General features: G+C 37.6%; 1 protein-coding gene across 1 annotated transcript in view; it reads left to right on the top strand.

Annotated features, from left to right (window-relative positions):
• Positions 1–26312, top strand: part of GOLGA4 (golgin A4) — a 106284-nt gene extending 79972 nt beyond the window's left edge. Inside the window, exons 19-26 of the mRNA XM_060162372.1 lie at positions 3399–3512; positions 5668–5688; positions 5868–5936; positions 7674–7749; positions 10224–10327; positions 15538–15624; positions 22737–22799; positions 25613–26312. Of these exons, the coding sequence (XP_060018355.1) occupies positions 3399–3512; positions 5668–5688; positions 5868–5936; positions 7674–7749; positions 10224–10327; positions 15538–15624; positions 22737–22766 (501 nt within the window). The 3' untranslated portion in view covers positions 22767–22799; positions 25613–26312. The remainder of the gene's footprint in view (positions 1–3398; positions 3513–5667; positions 5689–5867; positions 5937–7673; positions 7750–10223; positions 10328–15537; positions 15625–22736; positions 22800–25612) is intronic.
• The last annotated feature ends 397 nt before the right edge of the window (positions 26313–26709 follow it).

Genomic DNA, 26709 nt, shown 5'->3' with positions numbered 1-26709 from the left:
TAATTCCATGATTTGTTAATAGCACAGTGGAGCACAGAGACATTTTCATTTTCTTGCTTTCACTGTCTTAGCTCACATTCTTACCATTGCTTGGAGGAAACTGAGAACTTTGTCATCCTAGATTCACGCCTCCCATCTTCCTCAGCCCCTCACACATCCACATCCACACATTTTTTAGGACATGAAATCTGCTTATCTTCCCTGATTTCCTAGGTAGGGAAGTCACCTTTCTCCCTTTAATTGTGGATCTCCAGCACATTCTCCAACATGTAACAGACTCTCAACTGTAGTGTTTCATTGACTCCCATTGCCTGTTCCTCTCCTCTTAACTCCACTGCTTCTGCCATGGTCTAGGCTGCTGTATTCCATTTGGTCTGGCCTACTGTATTAATTTCCTGCTTGGTCTCCTTGCTCTTGTTTTTTTTCCCCGTAAAGTATTCGTCTCTTCCTGTCAGAGTTATTGTCTATCTGGAAACAAAAGGGGATCATATCCCTTCCCCTGAACACCTGCAGTGGCTTCCCTTGTGCTGGTGACCCCATCCTCCGGGTCAGTCTGTGGTCTAGCTGAGCTCAGCTTTAGCTCCTTCTTCGCTGTATTTCACCTCTGCTCACGCTTTTCCTGGTGCTTCAAGAGTACATTCTCACACTTCATGAGTTAGTGCAGCTGTTGTCATCTCTTTTGGCAGTTTTCTTTAAAAGTTTTAAATTTATCTTGTATTCAGAAAAAAAACATTTGAATCAAATGTATTCCATGGTTTATAGATCAAAATAATATTAAAAAAAGGTATACTTGGGGAATGGTCTATCATGAGAATTGCATCCAAACTTTTCTCTGTATTCTACACCCTGTTCCCCTTCTCCCTCCACAGGTAACCATTAGTTTCTTATGTAATAATATTCCTGTGTTTCCTTATGCAAACAGAAACAAAAACAAAATATATTCTTGTTTTTTCCCTGTCCTACCCCAGAGTTAGCTTTTTGAATATGCTTTTCTGCATCATATTGTTTTCACTTAGTTTTTTTGAAACCCCTTAAAATAGAATTAATTGCACCTGTCTTCCTTTGGTACTTTATTACTTCACTTACGACATGTTACTTTTGTCATACATACATATGTGTGTAAGAATGTATTAATGTGTCTGTCCTCTCCTCTAGACTATTAGCATCTTGTAGGCAGGGATCTTGCTGTTCATCTCTAGTCTTGAGGACATAGCCAAATGCTTGGCACACACTAGACACTTGGTAAAAAATTTTTTTTTTTTTTTTTGTGGTACACGGGCCTCTCACTGTTGTGGCCTCTCCCGTTGCGGAGCACAGGCTCCGGACGCACAGGCTCGGCGGCCATGGCTCACGTGCCCAGCTGCTCCGCGGCATGTGGGATCCTCCCAGACCGGGGCACGAACCTGTGTTTCCTGCATCGGCAGGTGGACTCTCAACTACTGCACCACCAGGGAAGCCCGACACTTGGTAAATTTGAAGGAAGTGACACCTGGTAGGGCAAAGGGAGCATTCATTCGGGGAGATTGGCTGGTGACATCTGAAAGGAGTTGAGTCTCACAAGTAAGGGAGCTGACTGCCTTTGTCCCAACCTCAGAGCAGTCTCACTGGGAGGGAGTAGCTCTTACAGCTACATTAGATATAAAACTGGTTTCTTTTTGACATTTACTGTATTTTAGTGATTTGGTTTTGGCATAATAGTCTTTAAAACATAATTTCCATGTATGTGCATAAATATTCAGTTTAGTTTCTCTTACTGTTTTTACTTCAGAGCAAGCAGTATTGCTTTCTTTCCCCCTTCAAGAAGACAGAAAGCTTTTACAAAGGAAATTATAGAACTGTTTCTTAAATTAGAAACAACACGTCAAGGATTCTTTTCCAGTTCTTAGAGGGCTTGCTTTCTATTGGTATCTCCCAGCTGCCAAAGGCAATGTCAGGCATAGCTGATTGTCATATCAGAATCTGGACCTAACTGAATAAGTAGCTGTAAGAGGTGATCCTTTCAAACAAGACTAGACCACATTGACACAGACATCCACACAGGATATGTGATGGTAGAATGAAAACAGTAAGTAAACCAGGATTGCAGGCAGTTACAGATTTACAGTAGTTTCTGATCAGTGGTGTTTTAGGGGTGGAGGCTAGGTTAGAGTGCCTTGGGCAGATGTTGAAGGAGGCTATTTACAAGATACCCCTGCTTTGCTTATGTTGAGAGAAGGGGTTCGTTCTTTTTTAGTTGGTCTAAGTTTCATGACAAGTGGTATTTAAAGTTAGATTTTCGAGGTGTCTTGCTTTATTTTGTGCCTTGGGGCCTGTTTTTGTTTTTGAGAATGATGTTTCTTGGTTCTTAAATCAGATAGCTGCTTGTGGCTGTTTTCCTGTTTAGTCTCTTACTCAGCAAGCACTTGTCCTGTCTTCATTACTCAAATCTGATCAATATTCCAATGTCAAATATTCTTTTAGCACAGAGGTTGTGCTAAAAGGTTATTGCAAGATTTATAAGAACAAGGAGAGGTCTGGACTGCTTTGTACAGCAAACGATGGCAATTATCAAGACAAATGAAAAAATTTAAGGGTGGGCAACAGCCTTTTACCAGGGCAGTCAGAACAGAAGAGAGAATGATTTGTATGCCAAATTTTATAAAAAGGATTTTTGAACCAGTAAATCATGTATTACTTTTGCAGCCTTGTCTGTTTTCTGCAAAGTTCAGGGCAAATGGATACATTACGTTAGTTATCAATACATTGGACAGTAATTTTTTTTCAAAAATAGATTTTAGTTGAACATTTTACTCCAAAGAACGGCTGGTATGGTTTGCAGGCAGATGTGAATGGAACGTACAGGTTTGCTAAATAGGGCAAAGAACCATCTTGATTTGTGCAGCCCTTCCCAAGGGGCTGAGAAAAAAACCTCCACAACTTCTTGTGATCAGTAAGTTGCCAGCTGGTTGAGCAGTGCTGTGCATAAAACTAGTTTATATTGGATATTTTCTAGAAATCAAATCCTAGTGTAGAAAAGGCCAAAGTCTTAAAACAGAGATTCTGTTTTACAGTTCTGTCACAACGCTGTTATACATCTAAGTGTTGCTTAAACCTTGGAACCCTAGTTTAAGGGGAAAGAAACAGCTTGATGAGCTTTATGGGGTGGGGGCAGGAGGACTGAGGGTGGGAAAAGTCATCCTAGGAAGAGTGAGCAGCTTTTAAAAGGGCTTGGAGTTAAAAGTGGGGCGTGAAGGAAGGTGTTTAGAGCACAGTAATGAATTACAGTAAAAACAGTGGTTTGTGTTTCCAAAAATGTGTAGGTGTTGGTTTCTCCTACAAAGGTAGTTTTCTCTAGATCATGTTGCCTCTTTACTGCATTCTTTTTGATATGTTTGTTAATATTTTTATTTATTCTAAAGGCTCGTGAAGAAGAAATGACTGCAAAAGTAATAGATCTACAGACTCAACTTGAGGAGCTGCAGAAGAAATACCAGCAAAGGCTAGAGCAGGAGGAGAACCCTGGCAATGATAAAGTGAGGGGAATTGGACTTGGCTCCATATGTTCTTTGAAAACATTGTCGTTTTCACTGGCTCGCCTACTAACATACCTACCTACCTCATCTAATCCTAACAAAAGACTTTCAAGAGGGAGATTCCTGCCTCTCTTTTATAGACAGTGAAACTGAGGTTCAAAGAGGTTAAATAAAATGTTGAAGCTCACACAATAAATATTCTATTGGGAATATAAAACCAATCTTCCAGACTTCAGAGCCTAGGGTGTTTCTGTGATACCTGTGCTTCTCAGTCTTTCCTGTGGAAAGAACAGCAGAGGAGAGTTAACCTCATAGCCCTGGGGCAGAGCCAAAAATGGTCCATAGAAAGTGTGATAATTTTAGATTTTTATATTTTGTGCTAAGAATTCATATAAATTTTACATTCTCTATAACAGCAGTACCCAACCTTTTTGGCACCAGGGACTGGTTTTGTGGAAGACAATTTTTCCACGGACCAGGGGGTGGGGTGGGGGGAGGATGGTTCAGGCGGTAATGTGAGCGATGGGGAGCGGCAGATGAAGCTTTGCTTGCTCACCTCCTGCTGTGAGGCCTGGTTCCTAAGAGGCTGTGGACCGCTCCACGGCCTGGGGGTTGGGGACCCCTGCTCTATAATATATGTTTATTTGTAGTTACATAAAAATGTTTTTAGTTGTATACCTTTGAGAAAAACAATGTCTCCTTTTCTCCTTTGTTAACAGACCAGTTGTAGATGCAATGGGATTATTTTGGAAAATTGCACTGAATTCAAAGAGATCTGGCACTCCATATCCAGGCTTTTTTTTTTCTTTCTTTCTTTTTTTAATAATCCCAATCTTTAAGTAAAACTGATGCTATGAAAGGCCATGTTTACCTTGTGGCTTCCTGTCCTGCTGGGCACCCCAACAAGTGCACACCCGCAGGGCTTGTGGGCCCCCATTCAAGAATCCGGGCAGTGTACCGTTGTACATCTAAAATGTTCTCACTCATTCCAGTATGGTCTTCATAGCTCTGTCATAAGGGTCTTGGGAAAGGTGGACACATTCATGGCTTCATCCTTTAGTTATAGAGAATTCATTACAGAAGTCAGTGACCAGAAAGCAATTTTATAGACAACCAAATTACATGGATCACTTTTCCAAAATGGAGAGAAGAGGACTTTATAAAAGGCTTTGCTATGCTGTGCTGCTTGGTACATATATCTTGATTATTAGCAACGACCAAAGCTGAGTTGACTCTTTCTCTCTTTCTTTACTAGCTACTAAGTTAGTTCTATTATTTTAGGTGGTTTTTTTTGCCATTTGGTCACAATATGAATATACTTGGTGCTATTAAATGTTGCCTCCTATGAGCCAAATAAGTGTATTCTACTCTGTAACATGTTCTTTTCCTTAGTATCAAATTAAGTATTAATGTTGCATAAAGTGGCACTGAGGCCTGTGTCAAGATGCCATAGAGTATTGAAACATTATGAAATTAATATTCAGGAGGTCTTTTGAATCCTTTACCTTGTAGCATAAGAAAGGAGAAACTATCCTTAACTTTTATTTCCACTCTAAAAAATATTTTTCTATTTTATTCTTTTTGAATTTTTATTCTTTTCCTTTTTGAGCATCTTTTGGTGCTTCTGTGATATCTTGAACTACATGTCAGTGTTGAGTTCAATGAAAAATAATTTGTGATTATTGTGTAGAGTGGATTCCCAGAAATCGTCCTTTAAATTTTCCTTAAAGGGCCCATATGCTATAAATAGATGTTAATATGTTTAATTTTTTGAAATTGCACAAATAATAGATGAATACATGCTTGTTAAAAAAAAAAGTCAGATAATACAGAAGTATATAGATAAACCCTTCCTGGTGGGTACCTCCTTTTCCCAAGTGGTAATCATTGTTAGGAGTTTGGTGGGTGACTTTCCAGTCATTTTTTTTGTGTGTTTACCTATCTTTATGTATATTTACAATTTAATAGTTTGTATAGCAACATAGACCAGGTTTAAAAGCAAATATTTAAAGTTGTCTCATCTCAAATCTAACCACTCTCTTAAGACTGTAACACTAAATTTTTGTTTCCTTGTAATTTCATATTGCTCCATTTTATTATTTCTTGTAGATTTTATTATATGCACTAATATTTTTTTTTTCTTTTCCATTTTTAGGTAACAGTTATGGAGCTACAGGTAAGACTAGTTTTTCATTGAATTTGAGTGAAGGTAGTCCATTTTCAGGAGCATTCTGTACTTTAGGTTAAAACATAAAGAGACTTGTTCTCAGGAGAAATTTACCATGCAGTATAGAAATGTGTCCAGGCAATGATGAAACCCATATGCATCTCAGATCTGACTTCTTGTTCTTTCAGACACAACTAGCACAGAAGACTACTCTAATCAGTGATTCAAAGTTGAAAGAGCAAGAGTTCAGAGAACAGGTACAGGTCTAATTGGTGCCTTTTATTTTGAGATGACTTCCTTGATTTCTATTAGTATGTTCTTGGAACTCATTTAGCTAATTTTTAAAAAAGAACGGATTTAATACTCATTTATTAATTGACTTTGCAATCTTGTCTTACACAGGAAATTTTATTCTCAAACCTGAAGGTGCTAGAGCATATCTTTATAAATTTGTGATCACATATATTTAAACAAGAACATTTGCATTCATATTATCTAGTTCCAGAACATTCCATCACCCCCAAAAGGAAGCCCCATACCCATTAAGCTGTCACTCCCTATTACCTCCTCCCCCCAGCCTTTCACAACCACAAATCTGCTTTTTGTGTCTGTGGATTTACCTATTCTGAGTATTTTATATAACTAGAATCATATTAATACATGAGCTTTTTATTTTTTATTTATTTATTTATTTTTTTGCGGTACGCGGGCCTCTCACTGTTGTGGCCTCTCCCGTTGCGGAGCACAGGCTCCAGACGCACAGGCTCAGCAGCCATGGCTCACGGGCCTAGCCACTCTGCGGCATGTGGGATCTTCCCAGACCGGGGCATGAACCCGTGTCCCCTGCATCGGCAGGCAGACTCTCAACCACTGCGCCACCAGGGAAGCCCAATACGTGAGCTTTTTAATCTGACTTCTTTCACTTAGCATGATTTTTTTTTTTTTTTGCGGTACACGGGCCTCTCACTGTTGTGGCCTCTCCCATTGCGGAGCACAGACTCTGGACGCACAGGCTCAGCGGCCATGGCTCACAGGCCTAGCCACTCCGCAGCATGTAGGATCTTCCCGGACCGGGGCAAGAACCCATGTCGCCTGCATCGGCAGGCAGACTCTCAACCACTGCGCCACCAGGGAAGCCCTAGCATGATGTTTTTAAGGTTCATCCATGTTGCAGCATATATCAGTACCTCTCCTTTTTATGGCAGAGTAATATTTCATTGTATAGGTATACCACATTTTGTTAACTCATTCATCAGTTGATGTATGTTTGAGTTGTTTCTATCTTCTGCCTATTGTGAATAGTGCTGCTAGGAACATTGTTTACAAGTTTTTGTTTGAATACCTGTTTCGTTCTTTGGGTTATGTACTCAGGAATGGGATTGCTAGATCATATGGTAATTATATGTTTAGCTCTTTGAAGACCCATCAAACGGTTTTACATTGTGGACACCATTTTACATTCTGACCACAAAGTATAAGAACTTCAACTTCTCCACGTCTTCCCCAGCAAGTGTTTTGATTATAACTATCCTAGTTGCTATGAAGTGATATCTCATTATGGTTGTAATTTGTACTTCCCTAGTGACTAATGATGTTCAGCATCTTATTATTTGTATATCTTCTTTGGAGCAATATCCTTTGCTCATTTTTAAGTTGGGTCATTTGTTTTTTGTTGTTGTTGAATTGTAAATGTACTTTATATATTCTGGATATAAGTCCCTCATTAGATATATGATTTGCAAATATTTTCTCCCATTCTGTGGGTTGTCTTTTCACTTTCTTGATAATGTCCTTTGAGGCACAAACATTTTATATGTTTTTTCTTTCGTTGTCTCTGCTTTTGGTGTCATATCTAAGAAACCATATGTATTAATTTTTTTTGGCCTATATCCTGTATTCAGCATTAAGAAAATCTAGTGGCTACAGCAGTTTTTTTTTTACATATGATTTCCATATGACTCTTATGATATGATTGGAATATTTGTTATTTTTAGATTCACAATTTAGAAGATCGTTTGAAGGAATATGAAAAGAATGTATATGCAGCAACTGTGGGGACACCTTACAAAGGTAGGAATGACCTCTCATCATGTTATCTATGGTTATCTTGTATTGGTGGACTTCTGGATGATTTTCATTTTTGTCTTTGCTAATCTCATTCTTTACAAGGAATGTATTTTACCTTTGTAATTCACCAGTAACAACTAGTTTTATGGAAAGAATGGTAGTAATCTAAAAATTAATGCATATTTGTTGTAAAAAAAAAATGCTGCCATTTTAAGTGAAACTGCAAGTTTCCACTTCATTCTCCACTCTCCAGCTGAACCTAGTTTACAATTTACATATATTTTTCCAGACTCTTCTGTGTGTATCCAGACGTTTATGTAATCCACTATATATACCCATACAAACTCAGAGTTACATATTTTAGATGCTTCTGTTTTCTACTATTACAATAATGCTGTAATTGCTATTTTTAAACCAGGATTTAAGGAGAAAATAATTCATAAAAATATTTATTTCAAGGTGGGGAAGGATGATTTGGAAGTATTACTCTGTTGACTTAAGTTATGTATGCCACTTACAAAGGATTCTAAAGATGAGCTTGAGTCTTTATGTAGTTGTTCCCTTGAAATAGTCATGACTTCAAATAATCTCTGAATAATCTAACAATTTCCCATTCTCAGTTTCACTGCCTCACTGCATTAAGAATAGTTTTATTTTGCTAAATGTTTTGTAACCTTTCTGCTTTTTCATGGAAGGCACTGGGACATGAATCTAAACCATTTCACATTCTTTGTGTTTTTGAAAGGTCTTACTGTTGTGAAATAACATAAGACATTATACAGTTTTTAATTTAACAAGGACTTTCTTTAGATTCTTTCCAAAACACACTTCAAAAAGAAGAGAAAACCAACTTGGGAGTTTCCTATGGCTCATTGCAGAGAAAATTCCTGCTACAAAGACTGTTTGCCATAGCTAAGTCAACATATGTGATTCTTAGCATAGAACTGCTAAATCAGTGCCCAGCCGTGCATAGGGAATAGTATTGATTCTTTTTTTTTTTTTTTTTTTTTTTTAGTTTCAACTTAAGAATTTCATACTTAATTTTCCTTTTTTCTCAGTTTTAAATTGTAAAATGAACACATATGTACAGTTTTTAAAATAACTGACACATATATAATACTAAGTATCAGGCACTGTTATAAAACACATTTTGTCTATCAACTCATCTAATCCTGTCAACAATCCAAGCAGTCTGTTTGAATTGGCACATTAATCTCTTTGCTATGCTTTTAGATGTTTCTTGGTGCAGAAGGCTTTTCAGATTACCTAGTATGCCATACTTCTGGAAGTGGATGCAAGTATAGACTTCACATAATGCATAATTTTGAATTTATTCAAATTAAAGTTTGTCACAGTGTGACTTCATATACCTGAACTGTATTTATTCTTTAGTTTTAGATTGAAATGGAGCTTGATTAATAGATGAACTGTAAATTATATGACAGTCTTTTTAAGATGTTGAATCAAAGTATCTGAAAACCACTATATTGGTATTATTATTTCATGCATTTTCAAGTTATTTTATCTACCTTGTGTTTCAGAACTGTTTAGAAAACTTGATTTAAACTTCAGTGCTTTCAGGTTTGGAATACTAGAAAATCTAGAATACTATTCTGAGTTACTAAACTCTTAAACAAAATAAAAATGATAATTTTAGTCATTGTAGGATATCTGAAGCCAACCACATAATATTTAGGAAAGAAATACCAGTTCTGAGGAATCTTTGTATTCCCTAGGTCTAGTCGTCTTTTTTTTTTTTTTTTTGGTGGTACGCGGGCCTCTCACTGTTGTGGCCTCTCCCGTTGAGGAGCGCAGGCTCAGCAGCCATGGCTCACGGGCCCAGCCGCTCTGCGGCATGTGGGATCTTCCTGGACAGGGGACGAACCCGTGTCCCCTGCATCGGCAGGCAGACTCTCAACCACTGTGCCACCAGGGAAGCCCATAGGTCTAGTCTTTTTAAATTGCCATGCCAGAAAGATGAAGAAGAAGTTTGAGGATGGGGGAATGTGAGAAATAAAATTGCTGTAATAATTCTTGTTTTCTCTTCCAAGGGAAAAATACCAACTGGAATGCTTAGTGTATATGTAATGTAATGCAGTACAATACTTACAATATAACACAATTAATACAAGAGTGATGCCTCTCTCTTTGTTCCTTTGATTGTCTTTTAGTTTGTCTTTTTCTAAGTAATAAGTAGCTTATCTGGGTTTTTTTTTTTTTTTTTTTTTTTTGCGGTACGCGGGCCTCTCACTGCTGCGGCCTCTCCCGTTGCGGAGCACAGGCCCCGGACGTGCAGGCTCAGCGGCCATGGCTCACGGGCCCAGCCGCTCCGCGGCACGTGGGATCCTCCCGGACCGGGACACGAACCCGCGTCCCCTGCATCGGCAGGCGGACTCTCAACCACTGTGCCACCAGGGAAGCCTGCTTATCTGGTTTTGTCTTTACAGTTTGATCTGTTTTTTTTTTTTATTTGACAGGTCGCAGTTTGTACCATACTGATGTCTCGCTCTTTGGAGAACCTACTGAGTTTGAGTATTTGCGAAAAGTGCTTTTTGAGTATATGATGGGTCGTGAGACTAAGGTATAAATCATGTCTGGTGATTTGGCATGTGGTTTAATTTAAAAGGAAATATGTCCCATTTTTAATACACATATTGATGTTGTATGTTTACTATTAGCAGACCATACATGCTAATATTAGGCAATAGGTAATTGTGTTATTGCTCTTTGTTTGCAAAAGTGAATTGGCAAAAAAAAAAAAAAAAGTGAATTGGCAGATCTTGCTTATATTTGTTACATTTATAAAATATTAATTTAGAAAATACTGGTGGATGATGCTAAAAAATAAAAACAAAAATTTCATTAACTTACTACTTTGTGAAGCATGTGACTGTTCTTTTGACTTCAAATCTTAAAGGTAGGAGAATAGATGGAGACTATTTCATGGAGACGTGAGGATAGGGTGGCTAGTATTGGAAATGGTCCTAATTAAGAATGACTATGTAGGGATATTTAGAAATATTTTACTTTAGTCACTGTAAGAAAGTTACTCTTGCACATATAGAATATTAACCGTTTAAAAATAACCACACTGTGTAAGTAATAATGCTTGGTTAATTTGTTTTCTAGAATGTTAAATTTATTATAAGGTCCTTGAGTATAGAGTCTTGTCTTACTGTTATTTGTATCCCCAGCAGTGTTTTTTTTTTTTTTTTTTTTTTTTTTTTTTTTTTGCGGTATGCGGGCCTTTCACTGTTGTGACCTCTCCAGTTGCAGAGCACAGTCATCCAGACGCGCAGGCTCAGCGGCCATGGCTCACGGGCCCAGCCGCTCCGCGGCATATGGGATCTTCCCAGACCGGGGCACGAACCCACGTCCCCTGCGTCGGCAGGCGGAATCCCAACCACTGCGCCACCAGGGAAGCCCCCCAGCAGTGTTTTTAAAAGAGCCTTATATCAGACATTTTGTAAATATATCTTTAATTGAATTGATTGCATTTAGGGAAATTCATGAGCCTTTTCTCAAAGTTTTTCATTTGAAGCATTTTCTGTTTCTGATATTGTTTCAACTTTTTACCTTCATGAACTTTTACATTGTCCTTATATGTTGGCTGAGAATGGGATAATGAGTTTTCTAAGAAATTATCAGTGTTTTAATTTATGGGTCTGTGGGGGTTACTGAGTGCTAAACCAGTTCAGGAATTGATTTGGTAAATATATTTAAGACCTAAAAATTAGGACATAAAATCTCTTAAGAATGTTATGGGGACTTCCCTGGTGGCGCAGTGGTTAAGAATCCACCTGCCAATGCAAGGGACATGGGTTCGAGCCCTGATCCGGGAAGATCCCACGTGCTGCGGAGCAACTAAGCCCGTGCGCCACAACTACTGAGCCTGTGCTCTAGAGCCCACGAGCCACAACTGCTGAGCCCATGTGCCCCAACTACTGAAGCCCACGCGCCTAGAGCCCATGCTCCGCAGCAAGAGAAGCCACCACAGTGAGAAGCCCGCGCACCACAACAAAGAGTAACCCCCACTTGCTGCAACTAGAGAGAAGCCCGCACGCAGCAACGTAGACCCAACACAGCCAAATAAATAAATAAAATAAATTTATTTTTTAAAAAAAGAGGTTGTTATGAATCGTAGATTCAGCTAAACACCAGGAGCTATAGGGCTAGAAGTCGTTTGAATCCTTGACACTATAGAAGTCTAATTTCACTGTATCAGATAGTTCAAATTAAAGTAATATCTAGTGTGATCCTGAACATGAACCATAGGCGGGATATATTAATTCACAGTAATTCAGTACCTTTTATTCTTAAGGACTTTTTTTTTTTTTAATTCAGAGGCTAGCTAAAACTCATTTTCTCCTTATCTTTAAAAAACAAAGCCAATGAAATGTAACTTTCTCTTACTATGTCCTGATTGGATAGCAGCCTGTATTTGAGGTGGGGTAGATAGTTTAAAGTTACCTTGTTATTGCAGGGAAGGGGGAAAAGCATTTCTTTATGAACAATAGCCTTTCAGGAACTTCAGCTACTCTGGTTTATTCGTTGAATCTAAAGCTATCATCCCAGAGTTGTTGCTAAATAAATTATTTAGTCTTTTCTCGATTTGCAAAATGAAGAGAGTGTGACTGCCTCAGCCTGTATCTTCTGGATGTTGTGAGCCTGTGTGGGGTGAGATCCCTACAGAGTTTGAGTCCTGGAGAAAGGCCAGGACTGAGCATGAGATACATTCTGGGGTGGTACCCCAGAATGAGATACATTCTGGGGTGGTACCAGTTCAGCCAGGTCTCAGGGCTCTGCATTTCCTCCTAGGCTGTGACTTGGGAGACAGCTAGAAGGGACGCTCTTGAGGCATGGGCAGCCCCAGCTAACACATGGCTGGGAATCTGTGTTGAGGCGGCTCTCTTTATCTTCAGCATTCAGTGTGCTTTTCTGGTTACCAAGACTGAGTAGTCTTTTATTCTGCCATCACATTTTATAAGTCAATATTGAAAATTGGCAGTAGATATTCAGTTTAATTTACTTCATATTTATTGAGCACTTACTGTATGTGGTCCTTTGTTTATCACCATGATGGATGAGGAGATGAAAATTTACACCATCCCTAACTTTAAGGTGTTTACCATATAGTGAAAAAGTGGAGCTGTACTAAGCACCGTATGATGCAGACCGTAGCACAGTGTCCTCATGTTTACTTGTGGGAAGGTAAAGGACATCATGGAGAAGGAGATGTATATACAGGCCTTTACAAGGGGGCAGAGATTTTGATAGATGAGCTCAGACAGGAGGAAAGCCCAGACAGAAAGTCCAAGACAGGAAATTGAGTGTGGGCTTTGGAATGACAAGTAGTCCACTCCAACTAAAATACCAGCTCTATGAGGTGGAAGTGACTCTGCTTAGGGCTGCAGGGTGTGGAGGGCCTGGAGTGTTCTCAGAGTTTTACCTGTAGGTTGTTGGGGGGCAGCCCTGAAATTTTTTGAGCAGGGGTTGACAGAATCAGAGCTATTTTTAGACATTTGTTGATTTGCCTAATTTCCATACATTCACAAAGAATTTGAAATGGAGACCAGGTTGTGGTTTTAGAACAAGCCAGAGTATATTGTGGCCTTTGTGATTTGATCACCATCTGCCGTTGTTTCTTGTCCAGTAGGATCTGTATGTCATCCCACCTGTCTTTCTTCATCTGCTTTTGCACACAGTGTTCCCTATTTGATGAGGCAGATGATTTTTTTTTAAGACCACGTATGTGATACACATTCTTATAGTACGAAGTTAAGTAAACTCCCCTTCTTTCTTCTGTCCTTGCACTTTCTTTTTCTTGGGTTTTGAGCCTCCATGCTATTTTTGATGCTTAAATTCAGCCTGTTCTCCTTTTCAATAGAAAGTGTTTCTCATTCTATCCTTTACTGACTCTCCCTAAAGAAAACATGGCAAGAGAGGCCACTTCTAAACCAGGTGGCTCATTTGAACTTTTCCTTTCTTCCCAGGACCTAAGGATATTGTACGTAGAGTAGACAGTCTGATTTCTTTCCCAAGGTTCAGCAGAGAGCCTGGGCTTTCCATTAAAGTGTTTTCTGACAAGCCAGGGAAGAGCTTTTAAGTCTTTACTAGGTAATCAACTGCAAACGCTGCATCAGTGATAAATTTAGAGGTGGGTTTCCCATTTAACATTGTCTAGAAATGTGAAGAGGCAACTAGCCACATTTGGATTTATTTTTTGTTTTGTTTTTTTTTGTTTTTGTTTTGACAGACATGTTTGTGCCTTGATGTGCACCATGCAGTTTCATAGTGAATATAAATGGGATTTTGGGTTTCTGAACTTGTTAAGCTATTGAAATTAAAGAAATGTTCCCTATAATTGTGAATCCCTGAATTTTAGATTTTTGGTACTTCCTAAAAACAGTCTTCATAGATAGTATACCAGAAACCATTTAAAATTTCCAGAGTGCTAATAAAAAGAATATTGAAATAGTTGCTACTTCATATTTCTCTTCCCATTTCATGCCACATATACGCTTGGTTTCTAGACTTCAGTTTAGCACAGAAGATTCTGTTCTATCTAGGGAATACAATTTAAAGGATGAGGAAGGAAGGAGGGCTGAAACTAAAATCTTGCTCTTTGTGGGGTTTGTGGTTGAGGAATAGTATTAGTTGATCTGCTAGTTGAAATAAATATTAGAAATATGTAAAGTGCCTTGCCTAGGCTTAGCACATAATAAGAATTTTTTTAAATGTTAGCTCTTTTCCTTCCTGGAAATAATTATACTTTTTTTCTAATGATGTGTGTTCCTAAAATTTTAGTTAACTCTATTATGTCATCTTTTGCTCAGTGACCTTCTGTAGTCACACACTCTTCCCCGCCCTGCCATACACACACACAGTCTTGTAACTATGAACAAAGAGTGTTAGAGTCAGCTTTCTGGTGAGCCTTCCATCCTCTGTAGCACTACAGTAAGTAGTACTACTGCTAATCCTCAGGAGAGCACTAGTACCTGAATTTTTATGTAAGCACTGAACTTGTTATCCTACTTATTTCATAAGTGGTATCTTCTTTCCTCTCTGTCTCCCTCAAACCATCTCATCTTGATACAAAATAGGGAATTTCAACCTTTGAGGAGAATTTTCCACGAGCTTATGGGTGACAGTCTGACTTACGGTATATTTATTGAGATCTGCACAGTTTATGATCTTGTTTGCAAGCCACCATGTGTAATGTTCTGATTCATCCTGTTTTCTACCAAACAAAACATCTTGTGTTTATTTAAAATGTAATTTGTATTTCTATTAGGCTGATGTGCTGCATGTATTAAAAAATACCTATAAGCATGTTCATGTTCATGCAGTAGCCCGTGTTTATGAGATATATGATGTGATTTAGTTCAAGCTGAACTTGGGAGTCTCTAAATCTGATTGTTTAGAGCATATGTTTTGGCAATACATCACTTACTAGGTAGATTTCTACAAATAAAAAGCCTTATAAAATGAATGAGTAATAACGTTTCATTTTAATAAGACAGAGGGCCAAGAGCATTAGAACTGTATATAGCTTCATGCTATTGTAAATACATCTTCTTAAAATAATATCAACCCAGACCTTGTGAGGGATCCTTTCAAATTGATATTCTAGCATTGGCTGTTATTTCCTTGACCAGTACCTTCACATCATACTTCTTTGGTCGTGGCTTCCATTGAGAGCACTAAAGAATTCCACCAGCGGAACATGTCAGAATGGGGTGAGACCCATCTGCTCCACTGTCTAGTGATCGTCTCTTGTCTTTTTTGTAGACCATGGCAAAGGTTATAACCACTGTACTGAAGTTCCCTGATGATCAGACTCAGAAAATTTTGGAAAGAGAAGATGCTCGGCTCATGGTAAGCTTAAAGAATAGGCTACAGATAGAAGACAACTTTATCTCATCCGTTTACATTCTGTCTCATTTACAGAGACTTTGAGTTGGTAAGAGAAATTTAAAAGTTTTCATCTTTATTGTACTATAGCCTGAAAAATGAGAGTGAAACTACATTAAGAAAATTAAACTGAGGGCAGATCTGAATGGATGCGCTCAAGGAAAGAACAGTCTTATTTAATAGTATATATGAGGTTGACACCAATATGTGCTATATGAGATTTCTGGAACTTGGGCTCTTTATGGGAAGGATGGAAAAGGCATTTGTTCTGGTATATCCAGTAATAATTTTTTAAACCGAATGATATCATGGTGTTAGGTGTTTTGTAGATTACAATTCCTTATTCTATTTCACTTGATTTCTAAATACAATAATTCTGATATAAGAGTTTAAGCATTTTTTGAGCTTTTGACATATACCCTGCAAGGGAAATGTAGATAACTGAATTCTTAGAAACTTTTGTGTCAAGTCAGCTGTGACTGAAATGAAACAAACACACACTTCATAAATTATGCAAAATTCCTTTTGCCTAACTTCTTTTTGTGCTGAACCAATAATACAGTAAGAAGATCCATTCTAAGCATAGTATGAAATTTGTGCTGTTTTCCTGTCTGGCCCTTAGCTGTCTCTTTCTGCTTCCTTTTCTTGTCTTGCTAATAGCCTGTAGCTCTTCCACATCTTTCCCCCAATTTCTTTACCTATTTCATGATCCCAGTACTGCTGTTTTTTTCACTCTCCTATTTAAATCAAACAAAGATCTACTCCTTAGTGATGGGTTAGCCCATGTCTGAGTATCTCCAGTAAGAAAGACTAAGTCAATAAGTAATTACTCTTAAGAATCCTATCTTGGGCTTCCCTGGTGGCGCAGTGGTTGAAAGTCCACCTGTCGATGCAGGGGACATGGGTTCGTGCCCTGGTCCGGGAGGATCCCACATGCCGCGGAGCGGCTGGGCCCGTGAGCCGTGGCCGCTAAGCCTGTGCGTCCGGAGCCTGTGCTCCGCAACGGGAGAGGCCACAGCGGTGAGAGGCCCACGTACTGCAAAAAAAAAAAAAAAAAAAAAAATCCTATCTTATCTCTACAGACTGTGTGTTTCTTACAAAAATTCTGGCTTATCTTGATCCCAAGTCTCCCTTTCTGTTGTGGTCACCAATCTGTTCTGGTTCTAACCCATGGAACTCAACCAAGAACCCACAGATGGCCTGGATGGAGGGCTTTTACCTTCCAGGCTAAATAACCCCAGCACTTATCAACCATCTATGAAGTTCCTCTCCTTTGACCCATTGCATGTTCTGACCTCTTTCTGGCTTCCTCTAAAGTCATCCCAGCATCCCTGACTTTTGTCCCAATACTCCATTGTATACTGTATTATTTACCTATTGTATGTTTTCTGGGACAGTTGCAGTTATTTTGGTTAGCCTTTGTTTCTTTTGGTGAAGCATTTCTCCATGGTATCTAGTGGTCTGAAAAATATTGTCATACCTCTGTAGTTATTTCTGGTTATAGATATTTTTGATAAAGAAGTATGTAACTATAATGTATGCCCTTCATCAGTAGAGAGAATGTTGTTTTAAATTATAGCAAAACATCCAATTCTATAATCTATAGTCCACTCAGAGTGGTTTTCCTCTTCACTGAGTAAACAACTGTGTCTTTGTGAAAATAAAAATCTCCAATGCAGTTTGAGCCCGTTGACACAATTCTTTCATTATAGTCCAGTTTAAGAAAATATTTTAAAATGATGAATGTAAATAGAAAGCTTTTATTATCTTTATTCATTCTCCTATAGCCTCTTTTTTATCTTGATGTTGGGATATAGCCAACCTCTCATCTTACTGTTGGGCTACATTTTGTCAGGATTTAGAATATAGTATAGACTCATCCTAAGTCACTGCTTTGGCAAATGTGGTAGGAAACATTCCCCCTCACCCCACACACACACATACAGCCTTAGATTGGTTTGTCTTGAAGGAAACTAATCGAATTGATTACATGTAAATAGTGAACCATCTAAAAACCTTTTAAGGTGGATGGAAAAGTTTCTTTCTTAAGGTTTTTTTTTGTTTGTTTTGTTTTGTTTTTTTTTTTTGCGGTACGCGGGCCTCTCACTGTTGTGGCCTCTCCCGTTGCGGAGCACAGGCTCCAGACACGCAGGCTCAGCGGCCATGGCTCACGGGCCCAGCCGCTCCGCGGCATGCGGGATCTTCCCGGACCCGGGTACAAACCCGTGTCCCCTGCATCGGCAGGCGGACTTTCAACCACTGCGCCACCAGGGAAGCCCTCTTAAGTTTAATTAAAAAGAAATCTTTGAAAAGCTTTACACTATTCTTTTGTGAATAAAATGGTATTCATTCTAGATAGGGATGAAGTGGTGACTGACTTCCTGAAATAATCCTTCCTTATCCCAGAGGCTGACCTGCCCAGAAAGAAAGTCCCACTCTTTCCACTACTTTTTTTTTTTTCTACTATTTTAAGCAGAGTCTTATCCATCATTATCTTTTGCTTAATGAATGAGTTCAGTTGACAGTCACCTACTTCTCTTCTGTTGGGTTGGCCAAAAAGTTTGTTTGTTTTTTTTCTGTAACATCTTACTTGTTATGGCAAATGTAGGAAAATTGAAGACATGGACGATACGATTGTTGCCCTTGTGGAACCTTTAATTTTAGGGGGAAGGGGTAGCATCTTCATTCATACATGAATAAAAGATATGCTTAAGTAATGTAATTCAAATAATAAAAATAGATGCTTAGGAAAGATGAACTAAGTTATGGTGAGCATGAAGTGAGGGAGATCCCAAAGATGACTTATCAATTTGAGTCACCTTTTGTCAGCATAAAGAGATTTTTGGTACAAGATAGAGTGACTCATGATTGTTTCCTTATTTGATGGAAAATTAAGATTACTGTTGATTGAGAAAGTTGAAACATAAGTCACATTTGCCTTAAGATTGCTGTCATTCATAAAATAAGTGGTAAGAATCATTGTCTTTGAACAAGCCTCCTAAAGAAATTATAACTTGTTTCATACCCCAATGAACTGTAGCTGATGAGAGCAAAACACTGCTAAGAATAGTGACTTCTCTTTTTCTGTGGAAGTATCCAATAGAAAGATACCTATATGTGTAGAAAGCAGAGCTTTTTAGGGTTTTATTAAATAATTGTTTAAAAGCTATTTAGTCACATTAGTTTTAAATATATGTTCCAGATGGACCATTTCTGTAATTTGTTGTAACCGCAGCTACAGTTTGCCCTCTATTAAAAATCAACAGTATTGACTATTTTGTTATTGTAGGTTTGGGGGCTACAAAGCTGGTATAAGTAAACCAAACAAACCCCGTCATATTGCAGAGCTCCCTCCCCTGTCCGTTAGTATTTGGGATGCTTGAGAGAGTGTGGATTGCACTTTTTGCTGAGAGTGTGCAGCCATGTCAGCATTTACGTTATTTAACAGGTATGAGAGGAGGGATACTTTCTAAAAACTTTGCTTTATGACCCTAATGATTATATGTTTGCTTTGTGGCATTGATCGAAAACTGTCCATGACTGCTGGTAAGGTATTTTTCAGTATGTCCCCTCTTTACCGTATCTCCCCTCTCCTTAGTGACTTTTATACTGTTTATTTGAAAAACCCCACTACAGAATACAACAGTTATTATTTAACAAGTGGTTTCAGAGTTTAACCTAATTTGAAGAATGTATTTCATAGATGAGAAACCATTATCTGTCAAGTAAGAGTAAATTATAGAGCATAAGTAAAGTCTGGTTTATTTGAGAGTCACAATGTGTAGAGAAGGAATACTAGTCCTTCATTTGACAAGTCTCAGAGCCTCTGTTTCTTCACAAAAGTATGTTGGATTATTCTATCTCTAAGGTTCCTTTTCCTCTAAAGTATTAAATTAGTTATAAATTTTAAAGTTTTAGATTTCTTGCAACTGGGAAAAAATTATCTTCTATGCAGCAGGTAGAAGTTAAAGAAAGTGCACACACAAGTCTCAGAGCCTCTGTTTCTTCACAAAACTAACGTTATCTTGTTAGGATTGTTGGAGAACCAAAGTACGTATAGTGCCCGCACTGGGGTTTTGTGATCTCTGTGGGGCTGGTGGTGGTGGTTCCTGAGCCACATGTAGTGATGAGTAGAACGAGTCTTTCCTAGAAGGTGAGACTTGGAAAGGTAAACCAATAATGTGTGTAAGATAAACCATGAAAGACCTCACTACAACAGTCAGGTCACTTTATAGGAATGAAACCAGCTCAAAACATGTCCCATCTCCAGTTTCAGCACCTCTGAGTGCCACCACATGCAGCTTTGCTTGGTGAGAGCTAGCCCTCAACAGCTCAGCCCCTGTGTAACTTTGAGCAAACCTTTTGCATCTTTCTGGCCCTTATTGCTAAAACAAGTATGTTGGATTATTCTATCTCTAAGGTTTTTTTTCCTCTAAAGTATTAAGTTAGTTGTAAATTTTAAAGTTTTAGATTTCATTCAAGTGGGAAAAAATTGTCTTACATGCAGCAGGCAGAAGTTACAGAAAGTGCACATACCAAATGCACATACCTTTGTGTTCCCTAGAGCAGCCTCTTCCCTCCTCTCAGTTTTTAGCTTATTGTGCCTGGTTTGTGATGGTTTAGGTAGTGTAAATGGCAAGAGTAGACTGGATGTTTGAGTTTCAGGGTGGGAGCAAGAGTGAATACGGAAGTCTTTTTTTTTAATTAATTAATTTTATTTATTTTTGGCTATATGGGGTCTTTGTTGCTGCACGCGGGCTTTCTCTGGTTTTGGCGAGCGGGGAGGGGGCTACTCTTCGTTGCGGTGCGTGGGCTTCTCATTGCGGTGGCTTCTTTTGTTGTGGAGCACGAGCTCTAGGCACACAGGCTTCAGTAGTTGTGGCATGTGGGCTCAGCAGTTGTGGCACTCGGGCTCTAGAACGCAGGCTCAGTAGTCGTGGCGCACGAGCTTAGTTGCTCCGGGGCATGTGGGATCTTCCTGGAACAGGGCTCGAACCCATGTTTCCTGCATTGGCAGGCAGATTCTTAACCACCGCGCCACCAGGGAAGTCGCAATACGGAAGTCTTTAGCTTGTCTAATTGAATAAGACTGCCCTGGAAGTACACCATCAAACTTTTTTTTTTTTAAAGAGAGTGTTATTTATTTAGGATAATTACAGTAAGAAAGTTTATTTTAATCAGGTGCTAAATCATCTCTTGGAATTGAGAGGTTCTTTTGTTATATAGAAATCTCTTTTAAAATGTGTTTCTAGGAATATACTTTTCTCTTTAGAGTGTTAGCAAACTTAATGACACGTTTAAACTGGATGGCTATTTTCTTGATGACTCCATTAAAAGAAAATTGTTCTATTCTGATGAGAAAGATTAGGCATGTTTTCATTTCTCATCCACTCTAGTCATTTTTAAAGATTGATCTTCTGTTGACTTTGTTATTGCTTTGCTTTCATGCTGATCCTTTGTGTTGTGTCAAGTTCTTGACCAGTCCTTACCCTAGACCAGTCTTGTACTTAAGTTAATGTTTCTGACTTCTCTCCTTTTGGCTGAAATTTTAAAAATCTCTTCCAGATTAATAAAATCGTCAGAACTTTTCAGCATCGTTAGGTATAAAAGTTCTCCATTCTAGTTGAGGTTTACCTTTCCGTTTGCGTGGTCTCAGTAGATGCATGCAAGGTGGATTCAAGAAACAAATGCACATAAAAATGATGCATAGTGAAAAACACTGCACGTGTAAAACATATATTTGTTATCTTAAAAGTGGTTTTTCCTCTTGATATTGTTAGAATTACATGATATGTGATCATTGCGAAAAAACATTGCAAACAGTTCAGAAACATTACATAGAAGGGGAGATCTTCATGATTTTCAGCCTCCCAGCTGTCTCCACCTTGCCAAGGTCATGTTTGCTAATGGTGTGGTGAACATCCCCCAGCTTTATAATTATGTATTTGTAATTATTCCTTTATCATTTAAGTATTTTATTTTATAAAAATGAGAGTATGCAACGGCTTGCTTTTTTCACTTATTTTTACATAATTCCACCTCATTACAAACTGATTTACCGTATTCTTTGATTGGTTGATTATATGGATGACCTACAGCTGAGTTCATCAATTTCCTATCCATGGACACTTAGATTATTTCAGTTTTTCAGTACTTAACAAGCATAGACACAGGGAGCATACATATATTTCACATGCTTTTGCCAGTTTTCCAATAGGATGTTAGCCTTATTGTGTTGTGTGTTGCAGATATTTTCTACTTTGTCTTTTGATCTTGCTGTTCCTTACTAACTGTACATTAAATATAAAAGATAAATAAAATGATGCTTCTGAGGTTGGTTACACTAAGAATAGACTCAGATTTTATAAACAGCTGTTTTTGCTGATGCTGTTTTAAAGCAAATCAGGAAGCTAATTAATAATCTTGGTTTATGACCATGTTAAATAGGACATAGAATTTATTTAAGGAGGTTGCTATAGTAAAAGTGTGTTTGCAGAGATTGGGTCCCCTTGAATAGAAACTTTGGTTTGGGTTATCATTCCTGAAACCATTCCTGTTGTATATACTGTTGTATATACTGTTGATATACAAGAGTTATTCATTGATAAAATTGACATATTTTAGGAATGATGATTCAACATATAGACACACTGTATTCACATTCATCAACATTTCCCCCCAGATTTTTGGTGGTAAATTGAAATTATGTAAATCAAATTGTAATGTGTGCTTTAATGGAATTATGAAAGAAATCCTTTTATAAATCAAATAATCATGACTTAATTATGTCTAGCATATAAATATGTACTTAAGGTGTAAAGTACATCTTTAATTGTGTTGTTTAAACTTTTAAATTAAAGTTCCAAGTAAAATCTCCACTACATAGTGTTATATTTACTTAGGATGGAAGGGAGCTATTACAGATTCCTAAGCCTATCCTCCCTTGATTTGGGGAGATGTGAGAAAAATTTAAGTACATTCTGTTTAATCCTTTGAAGTTCATATACACATATAATCTCTGTGTTATGTTGTCTTAAAACTAATCCAATAAGCTTTTTTTCTTCCTGGCTTTGTAGTATACTTCACCTCGCAGTGGTATCTTCTGAGTAAACCGTCAGTCTGTGCTTAGTTAGCATGTGGTGAGTGAAGAATAATATGTCTTTTGTCTTTTCTGCAAAAATTAAATGTATTGCATGATACTAACCATTATGCTGGAGTTCTTTTGCTCTTTTGTTTAATGAAAATATGATTATGCTATGGGTTAATATAGGGATTTTCTGTTAATTTTGCTTTATAGATTAATAATATATAGATTAATAATCACCACCAGTAAATGTTACATAATTCTAGGAAATTTTAGTTCTTTCAACAGTAGTTGAAAGTTTCAGAATTGGTCTTTGAAATTTTGCTAAAGAATCCAAAAAAATCTTTATGTATTTTATATTCCTTTTTGTTTTTTATTTCTCAAGAATGGTCTTTGAAGTTAATAAAGATTATGAGAGAAAAATGAAAAATCATTTTCTAGATAAAGGTGCTGTATTTCGCGAATCCAGAATGTAAAATATTGTAAAGCCTTCTTAGAGTCAAGGCTAATCTGAAATAATGAGCACTAGGAAAATTGATTTTAAAATAAATGGCAGTTTTATTACTTCCTGGGATCATGCAGTATAACGAAGTAGCACATTTGTCCTGAGGAGGAGACCCTTAGGCAGCCTGCTCTAATTGAATGTGGCTGTTTTTAATTAACATATTATTACAATGAGGGGGAGGCATCTAAAAAGTTTGGACACAGTTGGCTGTCCTCACATTTAAACACCCCTCCCATCACCTCCACATATTATCCATGCTGTGTGATTTAGCACCCCTAAAAATTTAGGGTACGTCTTTACCTCAAACTTTGCAAGAATTTTCACAAGTGACAAATAAGCTGTATCACAATCTATAGAACTTAATTATAATTAAATTAAAGGTTCTCTGATTATTAAGCTAGTGTTCAACTAACAGTATCAAGTTTTAAAATGTTAATATATAGCATTTTTTAACGTTTTTGCTTTAAATATCCTTTCTGCCTACATTTGAATCTCATTTTTATTTTTAATGTCAGTTGCCTTAGTGATTTTCTAAAACTGTCATTAGTCTTGTAAATCCCAAATCTAATTCAATAAGTCTTAACATTTACCTTTGTTTATAATATTATAAATATTGTATCATGCTTGTTATTGCATTTAAATAGTATCATTTATCACTTGAGAGGTATACTCTGTAGCATTTCCGTTGATTGATTGTCTCCTCAGCTTTTAGTTTGAAAAATTTCAAACAAGATTTGTAAAAATAGTACAATGAACATCCATATACCCTCCACCTACATTTACCAGTTATCAACATTTTGCCAAATTTTCTCACTTGCTCTCACTCTTGCTTTCTCTCCATATATATTTTTCCCTCTGTGACGTTTGACAGTTGCTTGCAAACATGGTGCTTGCAAGCATTTGACAGTTACTTGCAAACATAAACTAAATACTTTACCAAGTATCTTTAAGAACAAGGGCCTTTTCCTACATACAATACAGTTACGACTCTCAGGAAATTTAATATTAACACAATGCTCTTATCTAATATATAGTAAATATCCACATTTTTCCAAATAATGTCTCATAATTTTTAAAATTCCAGGATCCATTGAAAGATTGCACATCGCATTTTGTCGTCATGTTCTTCAGGTTTCTTTTGAACTAGAAAAGTTCTCCCAGCCTTTTTTGGGTCTCTCATGACATTGACATTGTGCAACATTATTGAATCATGCATGAACTTCTTTTCCTGCAACAGTGCAAGCTAATGTTTGAAAGTAATAACTGACAAAGGGTTTTAAATGTCATAGGAGATCTTTTTCTTATCTTCTCTACGTTTCTAGGACTAACATGAATGTTGAACAAGTTTTATAAATAGTAAACTCTTGGAGATAGATCATGAGTGGTGGATTATATTGTTCATTTACAAGTTGAGAAGACCTTGATACTCTCTCTAGAACTAAAATATATTTGAAAAGTTTGTCTCTATTACTTAATCTTTTTTGGTATTTTATTTTTATGCATTTTTAACCTCATACTTGATTTGACCACTGGCTTTTAGCATCTTAATTAGAGAAACCTTTTTAGGAAGGTTTAGCATCATGTTTCATAGCAGATTACAGTTTTAAAATTAAGTTTGTTAATTTCACGAGGCATACATAGCTTTTTCACACCAAAATGCTGTTATCCTCCGCCACCATGCCTGGCATCCTGGGAGAACTGCAATATGTAGAAAAATCATTACATTAGGGAAAAAGGAAGAACCTTTTATCCTCTTAAATCCAGTCTGCGTTCTTGTGAGATTCTGCCATGTCAGCACTTTTACTCCTGGCTTTCTGCAGTCATGACCTGGTAGCCTTCAATATGTGCTGAAAGGTTGCAGTTCCAGATTTCACTTAAAAATACTGCTTTCCAGGACTGCTGACTAAAAGGTCATTCCAAGAACAGTAATTTTTAGAAGATTCCTTTAGGATTTAATACTTAGAATATTTCTGCTTCAGTCCTCAGACCATAGAATATAATCTTGATATAATTTTACTTTAACTTGAAAAAATAAATCTCACGAAAGTTAGCTTTAAAAGGTTTTTCTTTCTCCCTCCCTTTCTCCCTCCCTCCCTCCCTCCTTCCTTTCTTTTTAAATTTTTATTGGAGTATAGTTGCTTTACAATGTTGTGTTAGTTTCAGGTATACAGCAAAGTGAATCAGTTACACAGATAAATATATCCCCTCTTTTTCAGATTTCCTTCCCATTTAGGTCACTACAGAGCATTGAGTAGAGCTCCCTGTGGTATACAGTACGTTCTTGTTAGGTATCTATTTTATACATAGTAGTATACATATGTCATTTTCTTTCTTTCTTTATCCTAACCCTTTTTCTTTTCCAGTCATGGCTCCGGCCTTCATCTTGAAGAAGTGGGGAGAGTGATGCTGGGCAGGCCTGGAAAACTGTGCACGTTTGCTGTTCTTAGAGAACGAAGCTGTTATTCAGGGCCCCTCATGTAGCGAGAAGACCAAGAAAAATCTGACATTGGCCACAGAAAGATTGCAGACTGCCTTTAAAATAGATTATATCAGTGGAGAAACGGTGATAGTTTTTTTGGGGGGATTCTTCAGTTTTTCTGTTGGGAAGAGTTTTGTGTTGTTTAAAAGATACTTTGAATAACTTAACCTGATTTATGGGCTCATTTAATGTTCCTTTCTTCCATTCTTTTTGTCCCTCTTTTTAAAGAACTGCTTGCCTTTCCTATTTATTTTTAGGGTGATTTTTTTAAAAGACTTGTGCAATACATTTTGAGGTGGAACTTAGTGGACTTTTTCCTGATAATTAGAGCATTTAATTGACTATTTTATCCAGATTGATTTGTTGAATATTTGCTAAAGACTAGTTCTTTAAGCTATGACATGATAAATCCAAATGGCAGTACCTCATTGTTTACTTAGCTTTTGTACTTATATTTTTCAGAGGAAAAAATACTACTGTAAATTGTAAATAGTCAATACATAACTGTATCGTATGCAAATCTGTGACTGTTGGCAATGTCATCTCAGAAGAACAGATAAATAAAGTTTATTTACTATATAAAATGTGCTTATTGTGTTTTTTCCTAAATTGAAATCTATTTCAAAATAGTTAAGAATTTATGTTGTATCTGGGTGAATATAATGAGGAACTATTTGTCAAGAGAGCTGAATAGCTAAGCATTTGGATTTTTTTTTTTTTTTTTTTGCGGTATGCGGGCCTCTCACTGTTGTGGCCTCTCCCGTTGCGGAGCACGGGCTCCGGACGCGCAGGCTCAGCGGCCACAGCTCACGGGCCCAGCCGCTCCGCGGCATGTGGGATCTTCCCAGACCGAGGCACAAACCCATGTCCCCTACATCGGCAGGTGGACTCTCAACCACTGCGCCACCAGGGAAGCCCAATATTTTTTTTTATGCATTTAATTATTGAGTATTTTTCTAGTGTGTGAATGGATGTACAGAA

This window comes from Lagenorhynchus albirostris, chromosome 10 (assembly GCF_949774975.1).
Source record: "Lagenorhynchus albirostris chromosome 10, mLagAlb1.1, whole genome shotgun sequence".
Classification (NCBI taxonomy): Eukaryota; Metazoa; Chordata; class Mammalia; order Artiodactyla; family Delphinidae; genus Lagenorhynchus; species Lagenorhynchus albirostris.
The sequence above is the reverse complement of the archived record's forward strand: the minus strand, read 5'-3'. Positions and strand labels throughout refer to the sequence as shown.